The sequence below is a fragment of the Panthera pardus genome, unplaced genomic scaffold (genome assembly GCF_024362965.1).
Source record: "Panthera pardus isolate Hobbes unplaced genomic scaffold, ASM2436296v1 HiC_scaffold_27, whole genome shotgun sequence".
Lineage (NCBI taxonomy): Eukaryota > Metazoa > Chordata > Mammalia > Carnivora > Felidae > Panthera > Panthera pardus.
Window position 1 is genome coordinate 56,641,822 of NW_026526843.1, and position 22,183 is coordinate 56,664,004.

The 22,183-nt window shown below is 35.1% G+C and overlaps 1 protein-coding gene across 3 annotated transcripts in view; it reads left to right on the forward strand.

Annotated features, from left to right (window-relative positions):
• Positions 1-22,183, forward strand: part of HDX (highly divergent homeobox) — a 170,044-nt gene that overhangs the window by 129,092 nt on the left and 18,769 nt on the right. For all 3 annotated transcript variants that reach the window (XM_019429493.2, XM_019429492.2, XM_053891449.1), the window contains exons 6-8: positions 1,753-1,960; positions 10,988-11,064; positions 15,501-15,584. In XM_019429493.2, coding sequence (XP_019285038.1) covers positions 1,753-1,960; positions 10,988-11,064; positions 15,501-15,584 — 369 coding nt within the window. The remainder of the gene's footprint in view (positions 1-1,752; positions 1,961-10,987; positions 11,065-15,500; positions 15,585-22,183) is intronic.

Consider the following 22,183-nt stretch of genomic DNA (forward strand, 5'->3'; position numbering starts at 1 on the left):
GATAATCTTTTTCATTACTAAGAATACCAGATGCTGGAAAGAATGCGAAAAAAACTGGGTTTTTCATACATTGCTGGGAGAAATGTAAAATGGTACAACTCTTCTGGAAACAATTTGACAGTTTTTCATGAAACTAAACATGCAATTACCATACGGCCAATCATTTGCATTCTTGAGCATTTGTCCTGGAGAAATGAAAACTTAACGTCTGCACAAAAGCCTGTTCATGACTGTTCATGACTGTTCATGAAATTTTAAGGGCCCCTAATTGGAAATAACTTGTGTCCTTTGATGTGGGAATGATTAAACAAACATTGCAAATAAATTGGAAAAAAATTAGTTCATAAATATCATGTAATACAACTTAACAATAAGAAGGAATGGAGTATTGATACATGCAACTTGAAAAAATCTTCAGGGCGCGTGAGTGGCTCAGTCGGTTAAGCTTCTGGTTTCTGCTCAGGTTGTGATCTTGTGGTTTGTGGGTTTGAGCCCTGGGTCGGTCTCTGTGCTGACAGCTCCGAGCCTGGGGCCTGCTTTAGATTCTGTGTCTCCCTCTCTCTCTGCTCCTCCACTGCTCACGCTCTATCTCTGTCAAAAATAAATAAGCATTAAGAAAGTTAAAAAAAAGAAAAAGTCTTCAGAAAATTATGGTGAGTGAAAAAAGCCAACTTCAAAAAATTACATACTATGACTCCATTCATAAAACATTCTTGAAATGACACAATTAAAGATGTGGAAGATAGATTAGTTGTTGACAGTGGTTGGGAATAGTGGATAAAAGAAGAAGAAGAATAGTGTGATAAAGGAACATAGAACTGTACATACATACTGTGTAATTTCAATTTAATGTTTTAATTATTGTGATACAATTAGGTTAAACATAAATTGGAGAAAGCTGAGTGAATTTACCTCTGCCACTTTCTGTGAATCTAAAAATATTTTACTATAAAAAGTTTTAAAAATTGGTTCTGAGTCCAATGAAATGAAATTTTACAAATTTTGAAATACCCAAGTAACCATTAAAGAGCTGAAGTTAATAGAAGTTACATTTTAATCAAGGAAGAACAAGGTTGGAAATGGCATATGAACTATAGTTATAACTATCTGTCTGGTCCCTGTAGAAAAGAACTAATTTGTGTTTTGTTTCAAAGATTTGGTGGGTTATTTCTACAGAAAAAGAAAACCAAAACCAAAAACAAAAGTTTGTGAATTTTTAACTAATTTTAAAAGATATAATCATTTATATTAAATAAGTACTTTCTCAAAAAATAACATTGGTATTTAATTATCTTTTATCAAAATATTAAATATATTTTGTTTAATTTCCCCTCAAGGTTGTTCTGTTTGAATTATGTTTGCTTCATAAACATGAATATCTGCTTATAAATATTTTGTTAGCCCTTTATTCAACATTGTATTTGACATTTTTGTACATTATAGTATGTAAAATCAGTAAAATGACCAATTTCAAACATGAAAAAAAAGTCTAAAAAAAGTGTTCTGCAATAGACTGCATGTTTCTTGAAAGTCTGAATATTTAGGTAAATGTTACCTTTCTGCTAATAGTATATTTAAAATAAAAGCATAATTACTTTTATTTTTGCTTATTGACTAATAATTAAATTTTCTTATTCTAGGTACCTATTTATTTCTAATCATATTTTATGCAGCATCCATTTATTATTTTAATGGCCAAACCTGCTAAAGGTTCTATGTTTACAAAAATTCCTTTTGTATTTCTCTTATAAGACTTGGATTGGGAATAGAAGAAGGAAATATCGTTTAATGGGGATTGAAGTTCCACCTCCAAGAGGAGGCCCTGCTGATTTTTCTGAGCAGCCTGAGTCTGGTTCTTTGTCTGCACTCACATCAGGAGAGGAAGCTGGTCCAGAAGTAGGAGAGGATAATGACAGAAATGATGAAGTATCCATCTGTTTGTCTGAAGGAAGCTCTCAAGGTATTTTATATGCTGCACTTCCTAATAATAGCTTTTGTAACTTTGATGAATTTTTAACTTGCTTTTCAGCTAATTGCATTTCACATCTAAAGTTCTCAAAACATTTGGTTAAACGTTTGAAAATAAATTGATTTATTTTTATTTATTTTTACTTTATTGATATGTATATACACATATATACATAATGAAATGATTACTGCAGTCAAAATAATTAACATATCCATCTCCTCACATAGCTACCATTTATGTGTATGGTAAGAACACCTGAAATCTACTCTTAGCAAATTTCTAGAATGCAATATAGAATTGTTAACTGTAATAATCATATGCATTAGATCTCTAGACTTATTCATCCTACATAATTGCAAATTTGTATCCTTTGACCAAATTCCCCCATTTTCCTGATCTCCCCACCATGGTAACTACCATTCTGTTCTCTGCTTCATTTGACTTTTTATGATTCCATGTATAAGTGAGATCATGCAGTATTTTTATTTCTGTGCCTGGCTTATTTCAGCTAACATAATGTCCTCCAGGTTCATTCTTCATACATTATATATACAGTATATATATATATATATATATATATATATATATATATACACATATATACATATATATATATAATCTCAGTTATGTGGAGAATCTTAATATAATATTATATAATCTCAATTTCTTTATTTATTCATCTGTCAACAGATAATTAGGCTGTTTTCATATTTTGACTACTATAAGTAATGCTGCAAAAAATGTGGAGCACAGATAACTCTTAGAGGTACTGATTTTATTTATTTTGGTTATATATCCAGAAGAGGGATTACTGGATCATGTGGTAGTTATATTTTTTACGTTTTTAATGAACCTACATACTCTTTTCCATAATGACTATACCAATTTGCATTCTGACCAATGATATACAAAGGTTCTCTTTCCTCTATATACTCACCAACACTCTTTGTCTTTTATCTTTTTTATTCTTAATGCATCCACCTAAAGAGTCTCCCACACTGAGTCATCACAAGGAACACTTATGTACCACAATAAAGATCTCTCACATTTAGAAATGTTGTTTATTACAACAATCCATAGTTATAATTAAGTACATGATTGTTTTTATTTTATTGAAACTCTAACCAATTTGGCTTTGAATGTTATAAATGTATTATAATAAAAAAGGATATGGTATAATGTGATATGCACCAGGGTAGTAGTCAGGCAACCTCAGTACAAGTCCTGGATCTTCCACTAGCTGATTATGTGACTTCAGGCAAAACATTAATTTTAGAATTGCTTAATCATACGTTTCCCCAATCCCTCTTGCCAAATATCATTTAAGCTTTTTTTATTGGTACTGAATTAAATGGATAGTAAAATGTGGAAAGATAGAAACAGTTTTCCATGTGTTGAGTTTTAGATGATGTCAGGATATCAATGTGGAGCTGTCCAGCAGACCAATGTGGGTCTGAAACTCAGAAAAGGAGTTAAGATATGAAAAGAAATATAGGAGCTACTCACATTGAGGCTGAACAAATGTCTAGCCATAGAAATAGAAGATTTAGTTAAGTGAGAAAATGGAAGACAAGAAAGGAAGATAGAGAAGGGCTGTATGTTAAGAAATATCCAGATTTGGGGGCTAAGGGAGAAAAGGGAGGCAATGAAAGAAGATTCAGATATAGGATAAACAGGATATTATGATATTATTAAAACCAACGAAAGAGAGAGATTTAAGAAGAAAGAAGTGTCATTATCTCAATCATCTTTTGGAAGGTGAGTAGAAAGTCTTCTCATATGAGGCATTTAAAATGGTCAAAGGTATACAAGTGGACAATATAATGGTAGTACCAGAGGATAGGGGAGAGGGATATGAGGAGTTGTTGTTCAATGAATATAAAGTTACAGTTATACAACTGGAGTATAATTGTTGAAAAACATATTGCATATAGTTAGCAATAAGGGGCTATAGACTTTAAAAAAGAAAACTTAAGAGGGTAAATCATTAAGTTGTTCTTAACACAAAAAGAGGGACACAAGAAAACTTTTGAAGGTGATAGATATGTTTATTACCTGGATTGTGGTGATGGTAACATGAGTACTGATATGTTCAAACTCACCAAATTGTTTATATTTATTATGTGCATTTTATGTATACCAATTACACCTTAATAGGGCAGAAATATTAAAATAAAGCTTTAGAAACAATGAGAACCCATTGAATTGGGTGCTTAAGGGCTTCTTTCAAAAGTAATGTGTGTTGCGAGGGGTAGGCAAACAGATTGCATTATGTTGAGTAATGAAAGGGATATTAAAGCTCTTGGTATTGCCAGGGCCATGTATTTTAATACTAAGTCTTTGAAAAGATGTGTGAATATTCAACTGCTCTCTCTCTCTCTCTCTCTCTCTCTCCCCTCCCCTTCTCTGTCTCTCTGTGTCTTTACCAACATGTGGTGTTGGCTTTGATGAAGATGATACAGGATTTAGTGTACAGAAAACTGTGAAGCAAGAAAAAGGAGAAGATGTTGCATCTTTTCCAAGTCCCTTATTTATAATCTAGTTGGTCCATTAAACCAAAAATGGACCAACTTCTATTAGTCTGCTACCAAAGACTATTAGTCTTTACTAAATTGTATGTGCCTGGTAATACTTGAATATTTTCAGTGATTTAGGAATAGATATTTATTTCTTTTAATATATGAAATTTATTGTCAAATTGGTTTCCATACAACACCCAGTGCTCATCCCAAAAGGTGCCCTTCTCAATACCCATCACCCACCCCCCCTCCCTCCCACCCTCCATCAACCCTCAGTTTGTTCTCAGTTTTTAAGAGTCTCTTATGCTTTGGCTCTCTCCCACTCTAACCTCTTTTGTTTTTCCTTCCCCTCCCCCATGGGTAGAGAATGATGACTGGCAGCTATTTGAAAGATAATGGGGATTTGTGTGTTTCTATGGGTGGGTGGGAGAGCTATGAGGAAATATTCTTTTTTTAATGTTTATTTTTGAGAGAGAGACAGAAAGAGAGACAGAGAGAGAGAGAGAGAGAGAGAGAGAGAGAGAGAGAATGCAAATGGGGGAGGGGCAGAGAGAGAAGGAAACAGTATCCTAAGCTGCTTCTGTGCTGCCAGCAGAGAGCCCAATGCCAGGCTCAAACTCAGGAACCATGAGATAATGACCTGAGCCTAAATCGAATCCTTAACCAACTCTGCCAACCAGGCACCCAGGAAATATTCTGATAAAAGCAAATTACTTAAGCCCCTGAAAGGGAGTTTCAATCCACTACTTCCACTTCCCCACCTAAAAGGGAAATTTTTTAAAAATAAGTAGTTAATAGGGGAAAAATGATTTAATTTTAAGGTTGCTAATGGACCACTGCTCCTACACTGGCATCCTTTGCCATTTAATAGTGCGTTCTCTAGACAGGTTACATAGTAATTAAGGCCTAATGAGAAAGAGGAGAGAGAATTAATGCATGAATCAAAAAACACTTGATGGGAAGTGATATTACCTAGAGTCCCTTCAGTGGCTTACTTTTTACAGCTGCATAGTAACCTTTTCATTCTCATCAGAAATTGGAGCAGAAAAGCAGAAAATAGTCTTAAAATACTAACAGAGCCTTTTTGCTCACTATTTCCAATGAGTTCTGTCTTATTCTCTTCCTCATTTTGCTGATGGAGAATACTAATCTGACTGATTTAACTGTGTGATCCTTTTGTGATGATTAAGTGAATTGTATCATCTGGCCTAGACTAATATATCTTTAAGATATGCTAACCATATTCTCTTTCAGTTATGAAAATATAGTTAAAAGTCTGTTTACTTTGACATTTCCATTGATTACATCTGAGAGATATAGAGACAGAATAATCAGAGTAATTACCCATTCTATTTCAAAAATCTAACAATTTGAAATTCAGAGCCCTTTATAATATGGCTGTTACCTCAAGCGGGTTAGAGTCTTCCAAATGTCTAAGAAAAAGAAAAATGTCTTTAAAGCAGGGCTTATATTTTACATGTTAAAAATCAATTAAAAATTATGTTAAATTTTCCTAGAAAACACTCTACAAGCTAAAAGAAGCATTACATTTTTCAAGCACACTAAAAGGCAGGTTTAGCCAAAATCACCAAAAAGTGCTTGCTGACCTTTTAGCAGTTTCAGTTCCATTTTTTTTTCTTTTCTGAGAGAATAGGTATTCCCCTGATATAGAGCTTTTGACTTACCTCTAGCTTCCACCTTTTATCTCCCACCCTCACCTCTCCCATTTTTTTTTTCTTTCCCTGTGTGGAAGTGAAGAGAAAAGAGATGTGGTAAAGCTACCTGGCAAACTCTAGAAAAAGTAATAGATGACTCAGCTCCTTAAAGTTCTGTGTCTACTGAAATATATGTATGGTTGAGCAATTTTAAAGATTTTTACTATCCTGAGAATCAAATTGTTTAAAGTATGACAAAGGTTAACATCTATAATGTTAAATTTTATAACAAATCTTCTTAGCTATATCTATTATATGTGTATGCATATAAAATATAGTTCTGCATAATTACACAGTGTGAGTATATCCCTAATATATAGAATGCCCTCTAGAATTTTCACTGATTAATAACTTTGCTTATTTGTTTATTTTCCAATTTGCAGAGCTGCTTTTGTTGAGAAATAAGCAGACACATCAACTGTATTTAGCTTTCAAACTTTCAGTAATGTAGAAGCTATCTGTAAAAAAGAAAACATGCCTTAATTAGCTGCATCACTTCATACCTTTTTATTTTAGAAATCCTCCAAATAGTTTTTATTTACATCTTATAAAATAATCAAACCTTGTATGAATATGTTGCCAGTAAAGCAAAGCTGTGTATAAAGTTATGAGCAATTAAGAACGGAAATATAAGGCAAGCCTATAGGGAATGATACCAATAATGATCTTACTGATGATTGCTGTAACTTCTATTCTGACAGCATTAGTACTAATATCAGCTCTGCAGCTAAACCTGATGACAACTCCCCCACTTCATTTCATTTAGTGGCTAATAACATATGACATGAAATATCTAAGTAATGAATAAAGTCTCCTCCATATAAGCATCATTATTTTACTAAAAAATTAAATTGAGGGGCACATGGGTGGCTCAGTCAGCCACCCATGTGGCTCTGTGTCAGCACAGAGCCTGATGTGGGGCTTAAACTCATGAACCATGAAATCATAACCTCAAGCATCCAACTAGTGGTTTTGCTTCAGGTCATAATCTCACAGTTCATGGGATTAAGCCCTGCATTGGGCTCCACACTGATAGCAGTGTGCTTGGAATTCTCTCTCTCTCTCTCTCTCTCTCTGCCTCTCCCTTGCTCATGCTCTCTCTCTAAAAATAAATAAATAAACTTAAAAAAACTAAATTTAATTTTTGGTGTTCAATAGATGCAGAAAAAGCATTTGACAAAATATACCATCCATTCATGATAAAAACAATCAACAAAGTAGATGTAAAGGAAACATACTTCAACATAATAAATGCCATATATGAAAAGGACACAACTAACATCATCCTCAGTGGGGAACTACTGAGATCTTTTCCTCTATGGTCAGGAAAAAGACAGGATGTCCACTCTCAACATTGTAATTTAACACACAATACTGGAAGTCTTAGCCACAGCAATCAGAAAACAAAAAGAAATAAAAGGAATCCAAGTTGTCAAGGAAGAAGTCAAACTTTCACCATTTGCAAATGACATGATACTCTCTATAGAAAACCCAAAAGCCCCATTAAAAAACTGCTAGAACTGATACACAAATTTGGTAAAGTTGCAGTACACAAAATCAGCATACAAAAATTTGTTGCATTTCTATACACCAATAAAGAAGCAGCAAAAGAGAAATCAAGGAATTAATCCCATTTGCAATTGTACCAAAACCCATAATATACCTAGGAATAAACCTAACCAAAAAGGTAAAAGATCTTTACTCTGAAAACTATAAAACATGGAAGAAAGAAATTGAAGATGACACAAGCAAATGGAAAATCATCACATGCTCATGGATTGGAAGAACAAATATTATTAAAATGCCTATACTACCCAAAGCAATCTACACATTTAAAGCAATCACAACAAATGGTGTTGGTAAACTGGAAAGCTACATGCAAAAGAAACTCAATCACTTTCTTACACCATACACAAAAGTAATTTCAAACTGGATTAAAGACCTACATGTAAGACCCAAAACCATAAAAATCCTAGAAGTTAACACAGGCAGTAACTTCTTTGACATTGGTTGTAGCAACTTCTTTTTAGATATGTCTCCTGAGGCAAAGGAAACAAAAGCAAAAATAAACTATTGGGACTTCATCATAATAAAAAGCTTCTTCACAGTGAAGGAAACAACAAAACTAAAAGGTGACCTATGGAATGGCAGAAGATATTTGCAAATGACATATCCAATAAAGGGTTAGTATCCAATATATAAAGAACTTATCAAACTCAATATCCCCAAATGAATGATCCAATTAATAAATGGTCAGAAGGCATGAATAGACATTTTTCCAAAGAAGACATACAGATGGCCAAGAGACACATGAAAAGATGCTCAGCATCACTCATCATCAGGGAAATTCAGATCAAAACTACAATGAAATATCACCTCACACCTGTCAGAATGGCTGAAATCAAAAACACAAGAAACAAGTGCTAGGGAGGATGTAAAGAAAAATGAACCCTCATCCACCATAGGTGGCAATGCAAACTGTGGAAAACCGTATGGAGGTTTCTCAAAAAATTAAAAATGGAACTAACCTACAGCCAATAATGGCACTACTAGGTATTTACCCAAAGAATACAAAAACACTAATTTGATAGGATATATGCACCCTTATGATTATTGTAGCACTAATTTACAATAGCTAAACTATGGAAGTAGCCCAAGGGCTATATATATATAATATTATAATATTATATATAATATTATATATAATAGTAAATATTAAATATTTATTTAATATTATTAATATTTAAATATTAAATATTTAAATATTAAAATGTATATAATATATAATATTTTATATATATATAATTATTGAGCCATAAAATAGAGTGAAATCTTGCCATTTGCAATGATATGGATGGAGGTAGAGATTATCATGCTAAGTGAAATAAGTCAGGGAAAGACAAATGCCATCTGATCAATCATATGTGGAATTTATGAAACAAACAAATGAACAAAGGGAGAATGAGGCAAACTAAGTAACTACAGAGAACAAACTAATGGTTACCAGTAGGGAGGTGGGTAGGGGACGGGTGAAATAGGTGATGGGGATTAAGGAGTACACCTGTGGTGGTAAGCACTGAGTGTTGTATAGAAGTGTTGAATTACTATATTGTACACCTGAAAGTAATATTACACTGTATGTTTACTGACTGGAACTTAAATAAAAATTTGAAAATAACTAATTAAAGACATGAATTTATGGTGGAATTTGCATTAAAATTCTGGTAAAATTTTTCTGTATATCTTAAACTCTAGTGATGTATGTACTCATAGGAGTTCCCCAATTAGCCATGTTTTTTTTTCTGTTTATCCTCCATGCTCAGACAGGGCACTCCTATACATCTTTCCATGGGAAGGAATGGATCTGGAAAAATTCTAGGAGGACTGATAAATATTTTTGTTCTGTTTTCTATGGTGAAATAAAGCATCAGTTCCCAAAAAGCTGAGAGCTTCCACTAGTGTTTAAATAATCTGCATGCCATGACTGTGCAAAAAGAAAATGGAGAAATATTACTGTCTTGTTTTACTAAGGAGTAGAGGTGGGGATCATCTAAGATAGGACAATATTTTGTAGACACCTATGCTGTGAACCAGCCACTTTCCCTAGCTCAGCACAGAAGACTTTTTAATAGACTTATTTTTCTGAATTTATTTTTCTTTGTTTATTTTTTCACATTTTTAGAATATTGATTTTTTATCATAAGAGGGGTACATGTTTATTATAGAAAATTAAAAAAATACAATGAAAAATTAGAATAGTCCTACCTTTCAGTAATAACTATTCCTAAAATAGGAGTGTGTGGGTATTTTTGCCAGTGTTTTCTTTGCATATATGCAGGTGTGTGTGTGTTCATGTCACATGCCTTTTCACAAAATTAGAAATGTTCTGTATTTATAGTTTTATATCATGTATTCAAAAATTATCATCTTTCTCTTATTATAAGTAATACAAATTCATTGTAAAAATATTTAAATATGATTAAACAAATTGAAATAAGAATTATCAAAATAAGTAAAGGGCGCCTGGGTCAGTTAAGCGTCCAACTTTGGCTCAGGTCATGATCTCATGGGTCATGGGTTCAAGCCCCACATTGTGCTCTGTGCTGACAACTCAGAGCCCAGAGCCTGCTTCAGATTCTGTGTCTCCCTCTTTCTCTGCTCCTCCTCAGCTTGTGCTCTATCTCTCTCCCTCTCCCTCAAAAATAAAGAAACATTAAAAAAATAAGTAAAACTAAACAAAATGAAGAAAAATAGAAGTTTCCTGTAATTCCATCCAGAAATAACAATGTCAGTGTTTTGGTATTAAATAACATCATTCTTTTTGTTTGTTTTTTTTTTCTCTATGAAAAGGTACACTTCTTTTACTTTTACAAAATTAAGATCACACTGTACCTACATAGTAGGTTTTGTCACCTTCATTTATTTACTTTCCAATTTTTTGTGAATATTTTCTTTATTATCAATTCTTCTTCTTCTTCATTTTTATAGTATTTATTGTAGGAAGAGGTCCTAAATGATTTATTGAGTCCTTCATTGTTAAGCATATAGGTTATTTCCATTTATTTTTCAATTATAAACAACACAGTAGTGGCCATCTATCCACACTTGTTTCCTAGAATGCATTGTTAGAGGTACAGTTGCTCATCACAGCATATATGATGTGAATATATCATTTGTGCCTTTTTAAAATAAGAAAAAAATATTTAAGTGATCTTGAGAAAGGTATTCTCAATAAAATTTTGAGGAATGAAAATGAAACCGTGGCCTTTTTTTCTTTTCTATAGAAGAGTCCAATGAAGTTCCAAATGAGGCAAGGGTTCATAAGGAGGAGGACCACCATGCAGTATCCGCAGATAATGTGGTATGTACATTTTGAAATTCTTTCCTCATGATGGATTCTTTCCCACATGATGGATTTCAAGGATACGTTTCCCTTTGGTAATGATATTGGTGTTAGCAGAATAAAATCTTGCTCCACTTCACAAGCCAAAACAGAGCTGTCACCAATGAATTTATATATCTTCGAGGGTTTAAGAAATGAAACTTAAAGCACTGTGATTTGTGTCTCAAATTTTTTGATTGAAGAGATTTGTGGGGTGCCTGGGTGGCTCGGTTAAGCATCCAACTTTGACTCAGGTCATGATCTCACAGTTTGTGAGTTCAAGCCCCACTTTGGGCTCTGTGCTGATGGTTCGGAGCCTGGAGCCTGCTTCAGATTCTGTGTCTCCCTCTCTCTCTGAATTTCCCACACTCGTGATCTGTCTCTCCTTCAAAAATAAATAAACATTAATTTTTTTAAAAAAAAGAAGAGATTTGCACATATAAAAATCTGATGCTTACTACACATAGACATTTTATACATGTTACTTTAACACATTCAGCAAAAAGCAGATTTCTTCTCATTTAACAGGTGGAAGAAATAAAATTGAGGTTAGCCTGAAACCATGAAGGAAGCCCTTGTTAGTTCTGGGTCTTGTATCCAAGGATTCCTGATTCAGAGTTGTCTGTTCAGACCATACCTATCTCTACTATGTTTGGAAACTTACCTTCTTTCTAGTTGTATTAGACTCTTTTAGTCTTCTTAAAAATTGCTTTAATGAGAGAAGGACGATATTAAAAGACTGGGTAACAGGCAGAGACTGTATGCAGATTAAACTGGGCTTTGTGAAAATGTAAACATTATTGATATATAGAAATGTTCTCCAAACAGCTGTTTTAGCAACATCTGTTTATATTTTGACTCCATCAAGTAATACAGAAACCAAGATAATATTAAAGTCAAAGCCAAAAGCAAATGCCATTTTGCTTTTGCTTGATTGAAATCTTTAAAAAAAAAATGGTCCCTATAATGGATTTTTGTGTTACAAAATGGGTGTGGTTTCATGATTTACCCAGGCTTCCATTGCAAAAAATATTTATGACACTCTGATTCTTCTATATCTCCTTAATAAAAGTTGACACATAAAATACAATTTTGCTCTTTTTTGTTAAATTCAACAATATATAACAGTGTTTTCCACGTGCAGAATATAGTTTAGGATTACATTTTATTGATCTGAGTCCTGATTTAAGTTGATGTTTGACCCTACTAACACAACTCAATAGACTATAGGAAAGCAAGCTTTGATTTTGATGCAAAGCCATGTTTTCTTTAGATAGCTAGTAATAATTATTTTCCACAATATTAATCGTGTTAACATACATTCCATGAAGTAATAATATCCTCTGCTCTATATTTGAGTTGTACTGTACAAGCTATATACACTTATTTACAAATTAAAACCTTTTGCCCTAAACACATGTTCATTTTTAGTCTGAATTTCTCTGCATTGGATCTCCCCTCAGCAGACATTTGGAAATAATAAATGAAGTAATAGCATGGGATGACCGAAGTCACTTAGGGACCTAATTTTTGAAAAACAATTGATTTTTAGAGATAAATTTTGACAAAGCACAAAGACATATAAGACTTATTTATATGCACATATCTATCCAGTGATTCTTGGTGCCTTCTTCCCTGGATTACTTATCTTCTTTCCCTCCAAACCAATACAAATACAGAATCTAAAAAAAAATTTGGAAAGTGTCAAATCAGGTCTGATGAAAACTGATATGATTAAACACCAAGTTTATAATTATTTTAATTAAAAACAAAATAGATTCATCTCTAATCAGCAGTAGAAAGCAGTTTTCATTGCAGCTGTCCTCCTGACTAGTAGGTCACAAACCCTGCTATGGTTACATATCCTTATAGACAAAGTATTAAGGATGGTCATTCAGGGTATGTTCTGCACTTTTTAAAAATTGTTATTCAAATTCCAATTAGTTAACACACACTGAAATATTAGTTTCAGGTGTACAATATAGTGAATCAACACTTCCATACAACACCTGGTGCTTAAAAATTTAGAGCTGATCTTGTCTTTTCGTTTTGATTTAAAAAAATGATGTTCCATGATTAGAGAACTTTCCTTGCTCTCATGGTTGGAGCTTATTGGTCATTCCACACATCAGCAGTTAGCTGTTCACTCTTTTGAATAGATAATTAATTAGTACCTACTATGTGCAAAGTACTGGACAGACTATGTTGCACCTTAATTCTAAAGATAATGGAAGTTTAACATCTCTCTCTCCCTCTCTCTCTCTCCTTACTGTCCAGTGAAGGAAGAAAACTGCCAGGTTATTTTTATTATCACATCATAATTGTCTAGCTAATGGAGTGCATTTAATAAATGAATTTTTTAGGGGTGCCTGGGTGGCTCAGTTGGTTGAGCGTCCGACTTCGGCTCAGGTCATGATCTCACCACTTGTGAGTTTGAGCGCTGCATTGGGCTCTGTGCTGACAGCTCAGAGCCTGGAGCTTGCTTCAGATTCTGTGTCCCACTCTCTCTCTGCCCATCCCTCGCTCATGCTCTCTCTCTCTCAAGAATAAATAAAACATTAAAAATTTTTAATAAAAAAATAAATAAATGAATTTTTTAAAACTGTATTTGACTTTGGAATGCATGTCACATGTTGATATTTTACATTAGAAGTTAGTTGTGAAGACGTCGCTCCTTATCAGGGAAATACAAATCAAAACCACACTCAGATACCACCTCACGCCAGTCAGAGTGGCCAAAATGAAGAAATCAGGAGACTATAGATGCTGGAGAGGATGTGGAGAAACGGGAACCCTCTTGCACTGTTGGTGGGAATGCAAATTGGTGCAGCCGCTCTGGAAAGCAGTGTGGAGGTTCCTCAGAAAATTAAAAATAGACCTACCCTATGACCCAGCAATAGCACTGCTAGGAATTTATCCAAGGGATACAGGAGTACTGATGCATAGGGGCACCTGTACCCCAATGTTTATAGCGGCACTCTCAACAATAGCCAAATTATGGAAAGAGCCTAAATGTCCATCAACTGATGAATGGATAAAGAAATTGTGGTTTATATACACAATGGAATACTACGTGGCAATGAGAAAAAATGAAATATGGCCTTTTGTAGCAACATGGATGGAACTGGAGAGTGTGATGCTAAGTGAAATAAGCCATACAGAGAAAGACAGATACCATATGGTTTCACTCTTATGTGGATCCTGAGAAACATAACAGAAACCCATGGGGGAGGGGAAGGAAAAAAAAAAAAAAAAAAAAGAAAAAGAGGTTAGAGTGGGAGAGAGCCAAAGCATTAGAGACTGTTAAAAACTGAGAACAAACTGAGGGTTGATGGGGGGTGGGAGGGAGGGCAGGGTGGGAGGGAGGGCAGGGTGGGTGATGGGTATTGAGGAGGGCACCTTTTGGGATGAGCACTGGGTGTTGTATGGAAACCAATTTGACAGTAAATTTCATATATTAAAAAATAATAAAAAAATAAATAAAAAAATAAAAATAAAAATAAAAAAAATAAAAATAAAAAAATAAAATAAAAAAGAAGTTAGTTGTGAAGAAGTACATGGTAATTAAAAAAGAAAAAAGCCCTTGCAACAAAGTAGGTATGGTTAGCATTAAATAGACTACTCTTATGGGAAGTGAGCTTCCTGTCACTGTAGGGCTCTGTTTAAGCAGAATTCAAGTGCTTATTTTTTTTTCCTTTTATATTGTGAAAAGTTTAAAGTTTCTTTTTAAGCTTCTTATTTGAGAGAGAGAGAGTGCAAGTGTGAAGGGGTAGGGAAGGGCAGAGAGAGAGGGAGAGAGAGAATTCCAAGCAGGCTCTGGACTGCCAGTATAGAGCCTTAGGCAGGGTTTGATCTCATGAACTGGTGAGACCATGACCTGAGCTAAAATTGAGTTGGACACTTAACCCACTGAGCGACCCAGGGGCCCTGAGGTTTTGCTATTTTAAATAGTATTACAATAATTTTCTATTTACTTAAAAAAAATTAATGTTTATTTTTGGGGGAGAGAGAGGCAGAGCGTGAGTGGGGAAGGAGCAGAGAGACAAGGGTATAGAATCCAAAGCAGGCTCCAGGGTCTAAGCTTTCAACACAGAGGAGGTCGCGGGGCTTGAACCCACCAACCTTGAGATCATGACCTGAGCCAAAGTCAGACACTTAACCAACTGAGCCACCCAAGCATCCCCATAATTTTCTATTTACTAAGCAGTCATCAATTAAAGGTAGAGGAAGGTGGCTCAAACACACACTGGTTATAACACTGAAGAGCCAGTCAGTTATCAGTTTATTGTGGATAATCTAGACTAGATGATCTCATCATAAAAAGTAAACACTGAATGTATATGTTCTATACATTGTTGAGTGTAGTGATGATAATCAGATATATATTTATTGAAACTTCTCTACTTCTGTTACAGAAAATAGAAATTATTGATGATGAAGAAAGTGACATGATAAGTAATTGTGAAGTTGAACAAGTAAATTCTCTCTTGGATTATAAGGTGAAAGTAATTTCAAATTCTTAATTCATTAAGAGAAGGTACTAATTGAAGCAGACTTTTACAGTACTTATGTACTAGTTTATTTCACTTTTACTTTCATTTGATAAGTTAAACTGGGGCTCCACATTGACTTTCTCAGGCACTTAGATATCAGTCAAGATTTTGGCCATTTTAATGCTGGCTAATGCTAGCATGCTAATGCTTTAATGCTGGTTCTGGTTTTAAGCAAAGAGCTTGCTGAGTGGGAGTAGGTTTTGATAGTGTATACCAAGGTGAGGCTGTGCACAGTGTTGGTTAATTTATGTTGGTTAATTTATGACAGTGGATTAAAAGGTAATGTTTATTTTTAAATGGTGGCAGAGGGGAGATTTTTTTCCAGTTGCATTTGCTAATTTTATCTTGGAATTCAACTTTTGAAGACCATTTCTAGGAAACCTGTTTGAGAAGTTTAAAAACAATTCGCAGAACAAATACCAAATGAATATAAATAGAGATGACATTTTCTTAAAACCACTTGTACCTAAACTGAAAGGCTTATGTTGTGAGTATGCCACACATAATTTTATTTTATTAAATTTTGACATGAGTTATCTGTCTATATGTCAATATGTTTTCTGCATAGATACATAATTGTTACCCCTTTGCTAATCAATACTGTATCTTACTAGGTAACTTTGTGGCTTTCCAAATTTTGGCCAATCTTTCTATCCATATACAAAAGTTCTTTTCTTGAAATATCATAAGTGACAAAGCAGAGATTAATCATCCTAAGCTGTTAATAGAAAAAAGAAACACTTAATCAGAAAAGAATACTTTTCATTTTCTCAGAGTCTTTTCGGTTTTACTATAATTGAAATTATGTAATTCAACAGATTATTTCCTAAATATTTATAACATGTCAGACTTTATAATATTTAACATTATAAACATAGGAGACAATTATCTTTTGAAATTTGTTTAAGTGGTCAAAGTGCACACTATAATCCAGTATTTAAGCTGTATTTCCAACTAATAAAATTATAAAATTGTATTTCTGAACTACATGAGATCATTCTTATCTTTCCTCCATAGTCATAAAGTATTTATAAATGCCCAGTTAGGTTTAAAGAGCTCTGTACCATGTGGCACAAGGTATGAAAATTACAGAGAAGAGGACCGGATTGCATGGTGGCTAAGTAATCTCCACTTAGTACTCTCAAACAGGTCAAATGGAGTTGGACTCAAAACAAAGGATACTCTCCAGAACCTTTCCCTTCTAGAGTGCCACTTGAGAAGGTTTTGAGCTAAAACAAGGGTAGGGCAGAGTGTTCTACCCAGAAATGCTAATTACAGTTTTATTGCACTCTATAGGACATTTAATGATTCAAAGTTTTCCATTGCGGTAAATGCTGTGGGAATAGGAGTCCTTAACTATCTTGTTAAGAATGTCTTTGACAACACATTACTATCCTAGATAAATGTCTTTCCTTTAACTCTAAAAAATTAGCACCTATATAGAAAATATATCTTCCCATAATCATTTTTTTTAAGGTTTATTTTTGAGAGAGAGAGAGAGAGAGAGAGGGAGAGAGAGAGGAAGAGTGCTAGTGGGGGAGGGCAGAGAAAGAGGGAGACACAGAATCTGAAGCAGGCTCCAGGCTCTGAGCTGTCAGCACAGAGCCTGCTGCAGGTCTCAAACTCACAAACCATGCAATCATGACCTGAGTTGACGTCGGACGCTTAACCAACTGAGCCACCTAGGTGCCCCTTTTCATAACCATTATTGAAAACACTTCACTTCGGGGCGCCTGGGTGGCGCAGTCGGTTAAGCGTCCGACTTCAGCCAGGTCACGATCTCGCGGTCCGTGAGTTCGAGCCCCACGTCGGGCTCTGGGCTGATGGCTCAGAGCCTGGAGCCTGTTTCCGATTCTGTGTCTCCCTCTCTCTGCCCCTCCCCCGTTCATGCTCTGTCTGTCTCTCTCTGTCCCAAAAATAAATAAAAAACGTTGAAAAAAAAATTAAAAAAAAAAAAAAAAGAAAACACTTCACTTCATTTGTGATTTCTTACCTTAATTCAAAAGCAAGGGTAAATTAGGAAAGGAAAGAAGATGGAAGACTAGAAGAATCCTGAGCTCACCTCTTCCCACAGAAATACCTAGGCAATACTATACATCTATTCAACTGTTACTAAACACTACCAGAAGAGATGTTGCACAGCTAGTCTTAGAAAGCCACATATAAAGGGTAAGAGAGGCAGAGATACAGTTGGGAACCAACTCCGTGTGTGAGTAAATACAAACAAGAGGGACATCACAATCATGGAGAAGTGACTCAGACTCCTCAAAGGGCACTGCTGGCACTGGGGACACTACAGGGAAGAAAAGTCCCCATAATGTTTGGCTTTGGAAACCAGCAGGCATTAACTCTGGGAACTTTAAAAATCAGTAAGCTTAATGCCATGAAAGCTGAAAGTTGATAGGAAACTGAGTACTTAACCTTAAAGAGACAGCATACTAAATAAATGGGCCCAAGACACAGCACAGAAAACAGCAGTTTGAAAAGTGCCTGAAGTATACATGAAAGACATTTATTGTTTAATCTTAGAACATGTACTGGAAGGAAAGGGATCTGCATATTTCTTCAAGAATGAAAGTTCAATAATGTCAAAAATTTCTTGGCTTTTCCCAGAGTAAAGAGCCAGAGGCCTAGAAGAGCCATTTCTAACACTCTCCATCTTCCTTGCCAGCAACAACTGCTTCACCAAGTAATTCCTCTGAGGACCAACCACACCCAAAACACTTGCCATGATAGGCACAGCTTCCAAAGCTGTTCCTGACCAACTACAGCTGGTTGACAGCTTTGGCACAGACCAGTACCAAAACAAAGTGACTCCACTCATATGGAGGGGGTAAAAAACCAACACAGCAGGCACCCACAATTCCTGTAGCCAGACCCCTTAGCTGCATGTATAAGGAAGGGACTGAGCCCTGAACTTCAGTGTATGTGCAGTCTTGGCAGAGAGGTTAATAGCACACTGTCAGAATGAGTAATGGCCTCACCCACCAACCAGTACTACTTGGCCTCAACCAGGACACTCAAAGGTGTGCTCACAGAAGGCAAAGTGGGCCATAGAAGCTATCTGGGATGAGGACAACTATGCTCGGCCACAACAGGAAGTGCCTGCAACCCACACAGGGGATATCCCTGGGGCACCTGGTTCTGGTGACATGGGAGGATTGAACTATAGGGCACCACAGGACGTCTTATACACAAGGCCACTATTGAATGACCAGAAGATATAGCTGATCTACCTGATACATAGAAACACACACACACACACAGAGTTGGATGAAATGAGGAGTCAGAGGAATATGTCCCAAATGAAAGAACAAGACAATCACAGTAAAGAGCTAAATGAAGCAAAGATAAGAAATATGCCTGATAAAAAGTTCAAAGTAATGGTCATAAAGATACTGAAAAGACCTGAGAAAAAAGAGTGGATAAACCCAGTGAGAATGTTCACAGAGAATTAGAGAATATAAACAAGAGTGAATCATAGCTGAAGAGTTCAATGACTGGCATGAAAAATACAGTAGAGGGAATCAATAGCAGATTAAAGAATGCAGAAAAATGAATCAGTGATCTGGAAGACAGGGTAATGGAAAGCGACTAATTTGAATAGCAAAAAGAGAAAGAATAATAAAAGGAGAATAGGTTAAGAAACTATGCAACACCATCAAGCATAACATTCACATTATAGAATTCCCAGAAGGAGAAGAGAGAGAGAAAGGGAAATAAAAATTATTTGAAAAAAACAATAGGAGGACACTTCCCTAACCTGGGGAAGCAAACAGAGATCCAGGTCCAAGAAGTAAGTAGAGCCCCTAACAAGATGAACCCAAGGAGGTCCACACCAAGACACATAATAATTAAACTGCCAAAATGTAATATTGAAGAAATAATTTAAAAACAGCAAAAGAAAATTGTTACAAACAAGGGAAACCCCAAAGGGCTATCAGGTAATTTTTCAGCAGAAACATTGCAGGCCAGAAGGGATTATTGGCATGATATATTCAAGGAGATAAAAGGGAGAAAAAAAAACTACAACAAAGAATACCCTACCCAGGAAGGTTATCATTCAGAATTGAAGGGGAGAGGAAGAATTTCCCAGACACCACCCCCCACAAAGAAGAATGTTAAAGGAATTCATTACCACTAAACCAACTTCACAAGTAATGATAAAGGGACTTTTTTGAGCGGAAAGAAAAGGCAATGACTTGAAGAAAAGAAATTAAGCAAGGAAATAATTTTCAAGTTAAAGCAAACATAGAGTGAAAGTTAGTCTATTAGTCACTTATAAACTTCATAAAGCCAGTAAGGAGGTTAAAACATAAAAGTAGTAAAATCAAGTGTGGCTATAAAAGGGATACACAAAATAGGAAGATGTAAAATATAACATTATGTACATAAAATGGAGGCGGGAGTAACAAGGTAGTGCTTTTAGAATGTATTGAAACTAAAGTGACCATCAACTTAATGTAGACTGCTACTCACATAAAATGTAACATATGAATGCAATAGTAACCACAAATCAATAAATTACTATAGATATACAAAACAATAAAGAGAACGGAAATTAAACATAACACTAAAGTAAGCCATCAAAACACAAGGGAAGTAAACAAGAGAAGAAAGGAACAGAGAATAACTATAAGAACAACCAGAAAACAATTTTTAAAAAGGCAATAAGTACATACCCATTAATAACTATTTTAAAAGTAAATGGACAAAATGCTCCAATCAAAACACAGGGTGACTGAATGCATAAAAATGCAAGACCCATCTATATGCTACCTATAAGACACTTCAAAACTAAGACACATGCAGATTGAAAGTGAAGGGATGGAAGAATATTTGCCATGCCAATGGAAGCCAAAAGAAAGCTGGGTAGTAATACTTCTATCAGACAAAATAGGCTTTAAAGCAAAGACTGTAGTAAGAGCCAAAGAAGGACACCACATGATGATAAAGGAGACAGTCCAAGAAAAGAATAGAATGATTGTATATATTTATGCACCCAATATAGAGGCAACAAAATATATAAAGCAAATATTAAGAGACATAAGGGGAGAAATTGACAGTGATGCAACAATAGCAGGGAACTTTAAGACCCCACTTACATCAATGGATAGATCATCCAGACAGAAAATCAACAAGGAAACTATGGCTTTGAACGGCACATTACTCCAGATGGACCTAATTGTTATTTCCAGAACATTCTATCAAAAAACAGAAGAGCACACAGTCTTTTCAAGTGCACATGGCACATTCTCCAGGACCAATCATATATTAGGCCACAAGTCTTAATGAATATGAAAAGCTTAAAATAATACCAAGAACAACATTAACCACAACGGTATGAAACTAGAAATCAACTACAGGGGAAAAAACTGGAAAAACCAAACACAATCGGGGTAACCAACAAGCTACTAAACTCCAGTGGGTCAATGAAGAAATTGAAGGCAATTAAAAAATACATGGAGACAAATGAAAATGAAAACAGCAATCCAAAATCTTTAGGATGCAACAAAAGCAGCTCTAAGAGTGAACTTCATATAGCAATACAGGCCTACCTCAAGAAACAAGAAAAATCTCAAATAGACCATCAAGCCTCACACCTAAAGTAACCATAAGAAGAACAAGTAAATTCCACAGCTAGTAGAAGGAAGGAAATAATAAATATTAGCACAGGAATAAGTAAAATAGACACTACAAACACAATAGAGAATATCAACAATACCCATTGCTGGTTCTTTGAAAAGTTAAACAGAATTGATAAATCTCTATCTAGACTCATCAAGAAAAAAGAGAGATGACTCATCAAATGAAGGGAGAGAAATAACAACCAACACCATATAAATACAAAGAAATATAAGAAAATATTATGAAATATCATATGACATTATATTGGACAATCTAGAGAAATGAATAAATTCCTAGAAATATAGTCTCAAGAACTGTCCAGGGATGGATGAATGGGTAAAGAAGTAGAGATGTGTGTGTGTGTGTGTGTGTGTGTGCATGTGTTACTTTGCCATAGAAGAAGAATGAGTTTTTGCCACTTGTGACCACATGGATGTACATAGAGGGTATCACACTAAGTGAAATAAATTCAACAGTGAAAGGGGAATATGATATGATTTCACTTGTACATGGAATTTAAGGAAACAAAACAAATGAACACACAAAATAAACAGACACTTAAATACATAGAACAAAGTGGTGGTTGCCAGAAGGGAGGTGAGTGGGGGAATGAGCAAAATAGATGAAAGGAATTCAGAGGTGCAAACTTCCAGTTATCAAATAATTAAGTTGGGACGCCTGAGTGGCTGAGTCGGTTAAGCCTCTGACACTTAGTTTTGGCTCAGGTCATGATCTCACACTTTCGTGAGTTTGAGTCCCAGGTCAGGGTCTGTGCTGGCAACAAGGAGCCTCCTTGGGATTCTCTCTCTACCTCTCTATCTTCCCTTCCCCCACTTGGACTGTCTATGTCTCTTTCAAAAATAAACAAAAATAGGGAGATAGCTGGAGAAGATGGCAGCTTAGGAGGACGCTGGGCT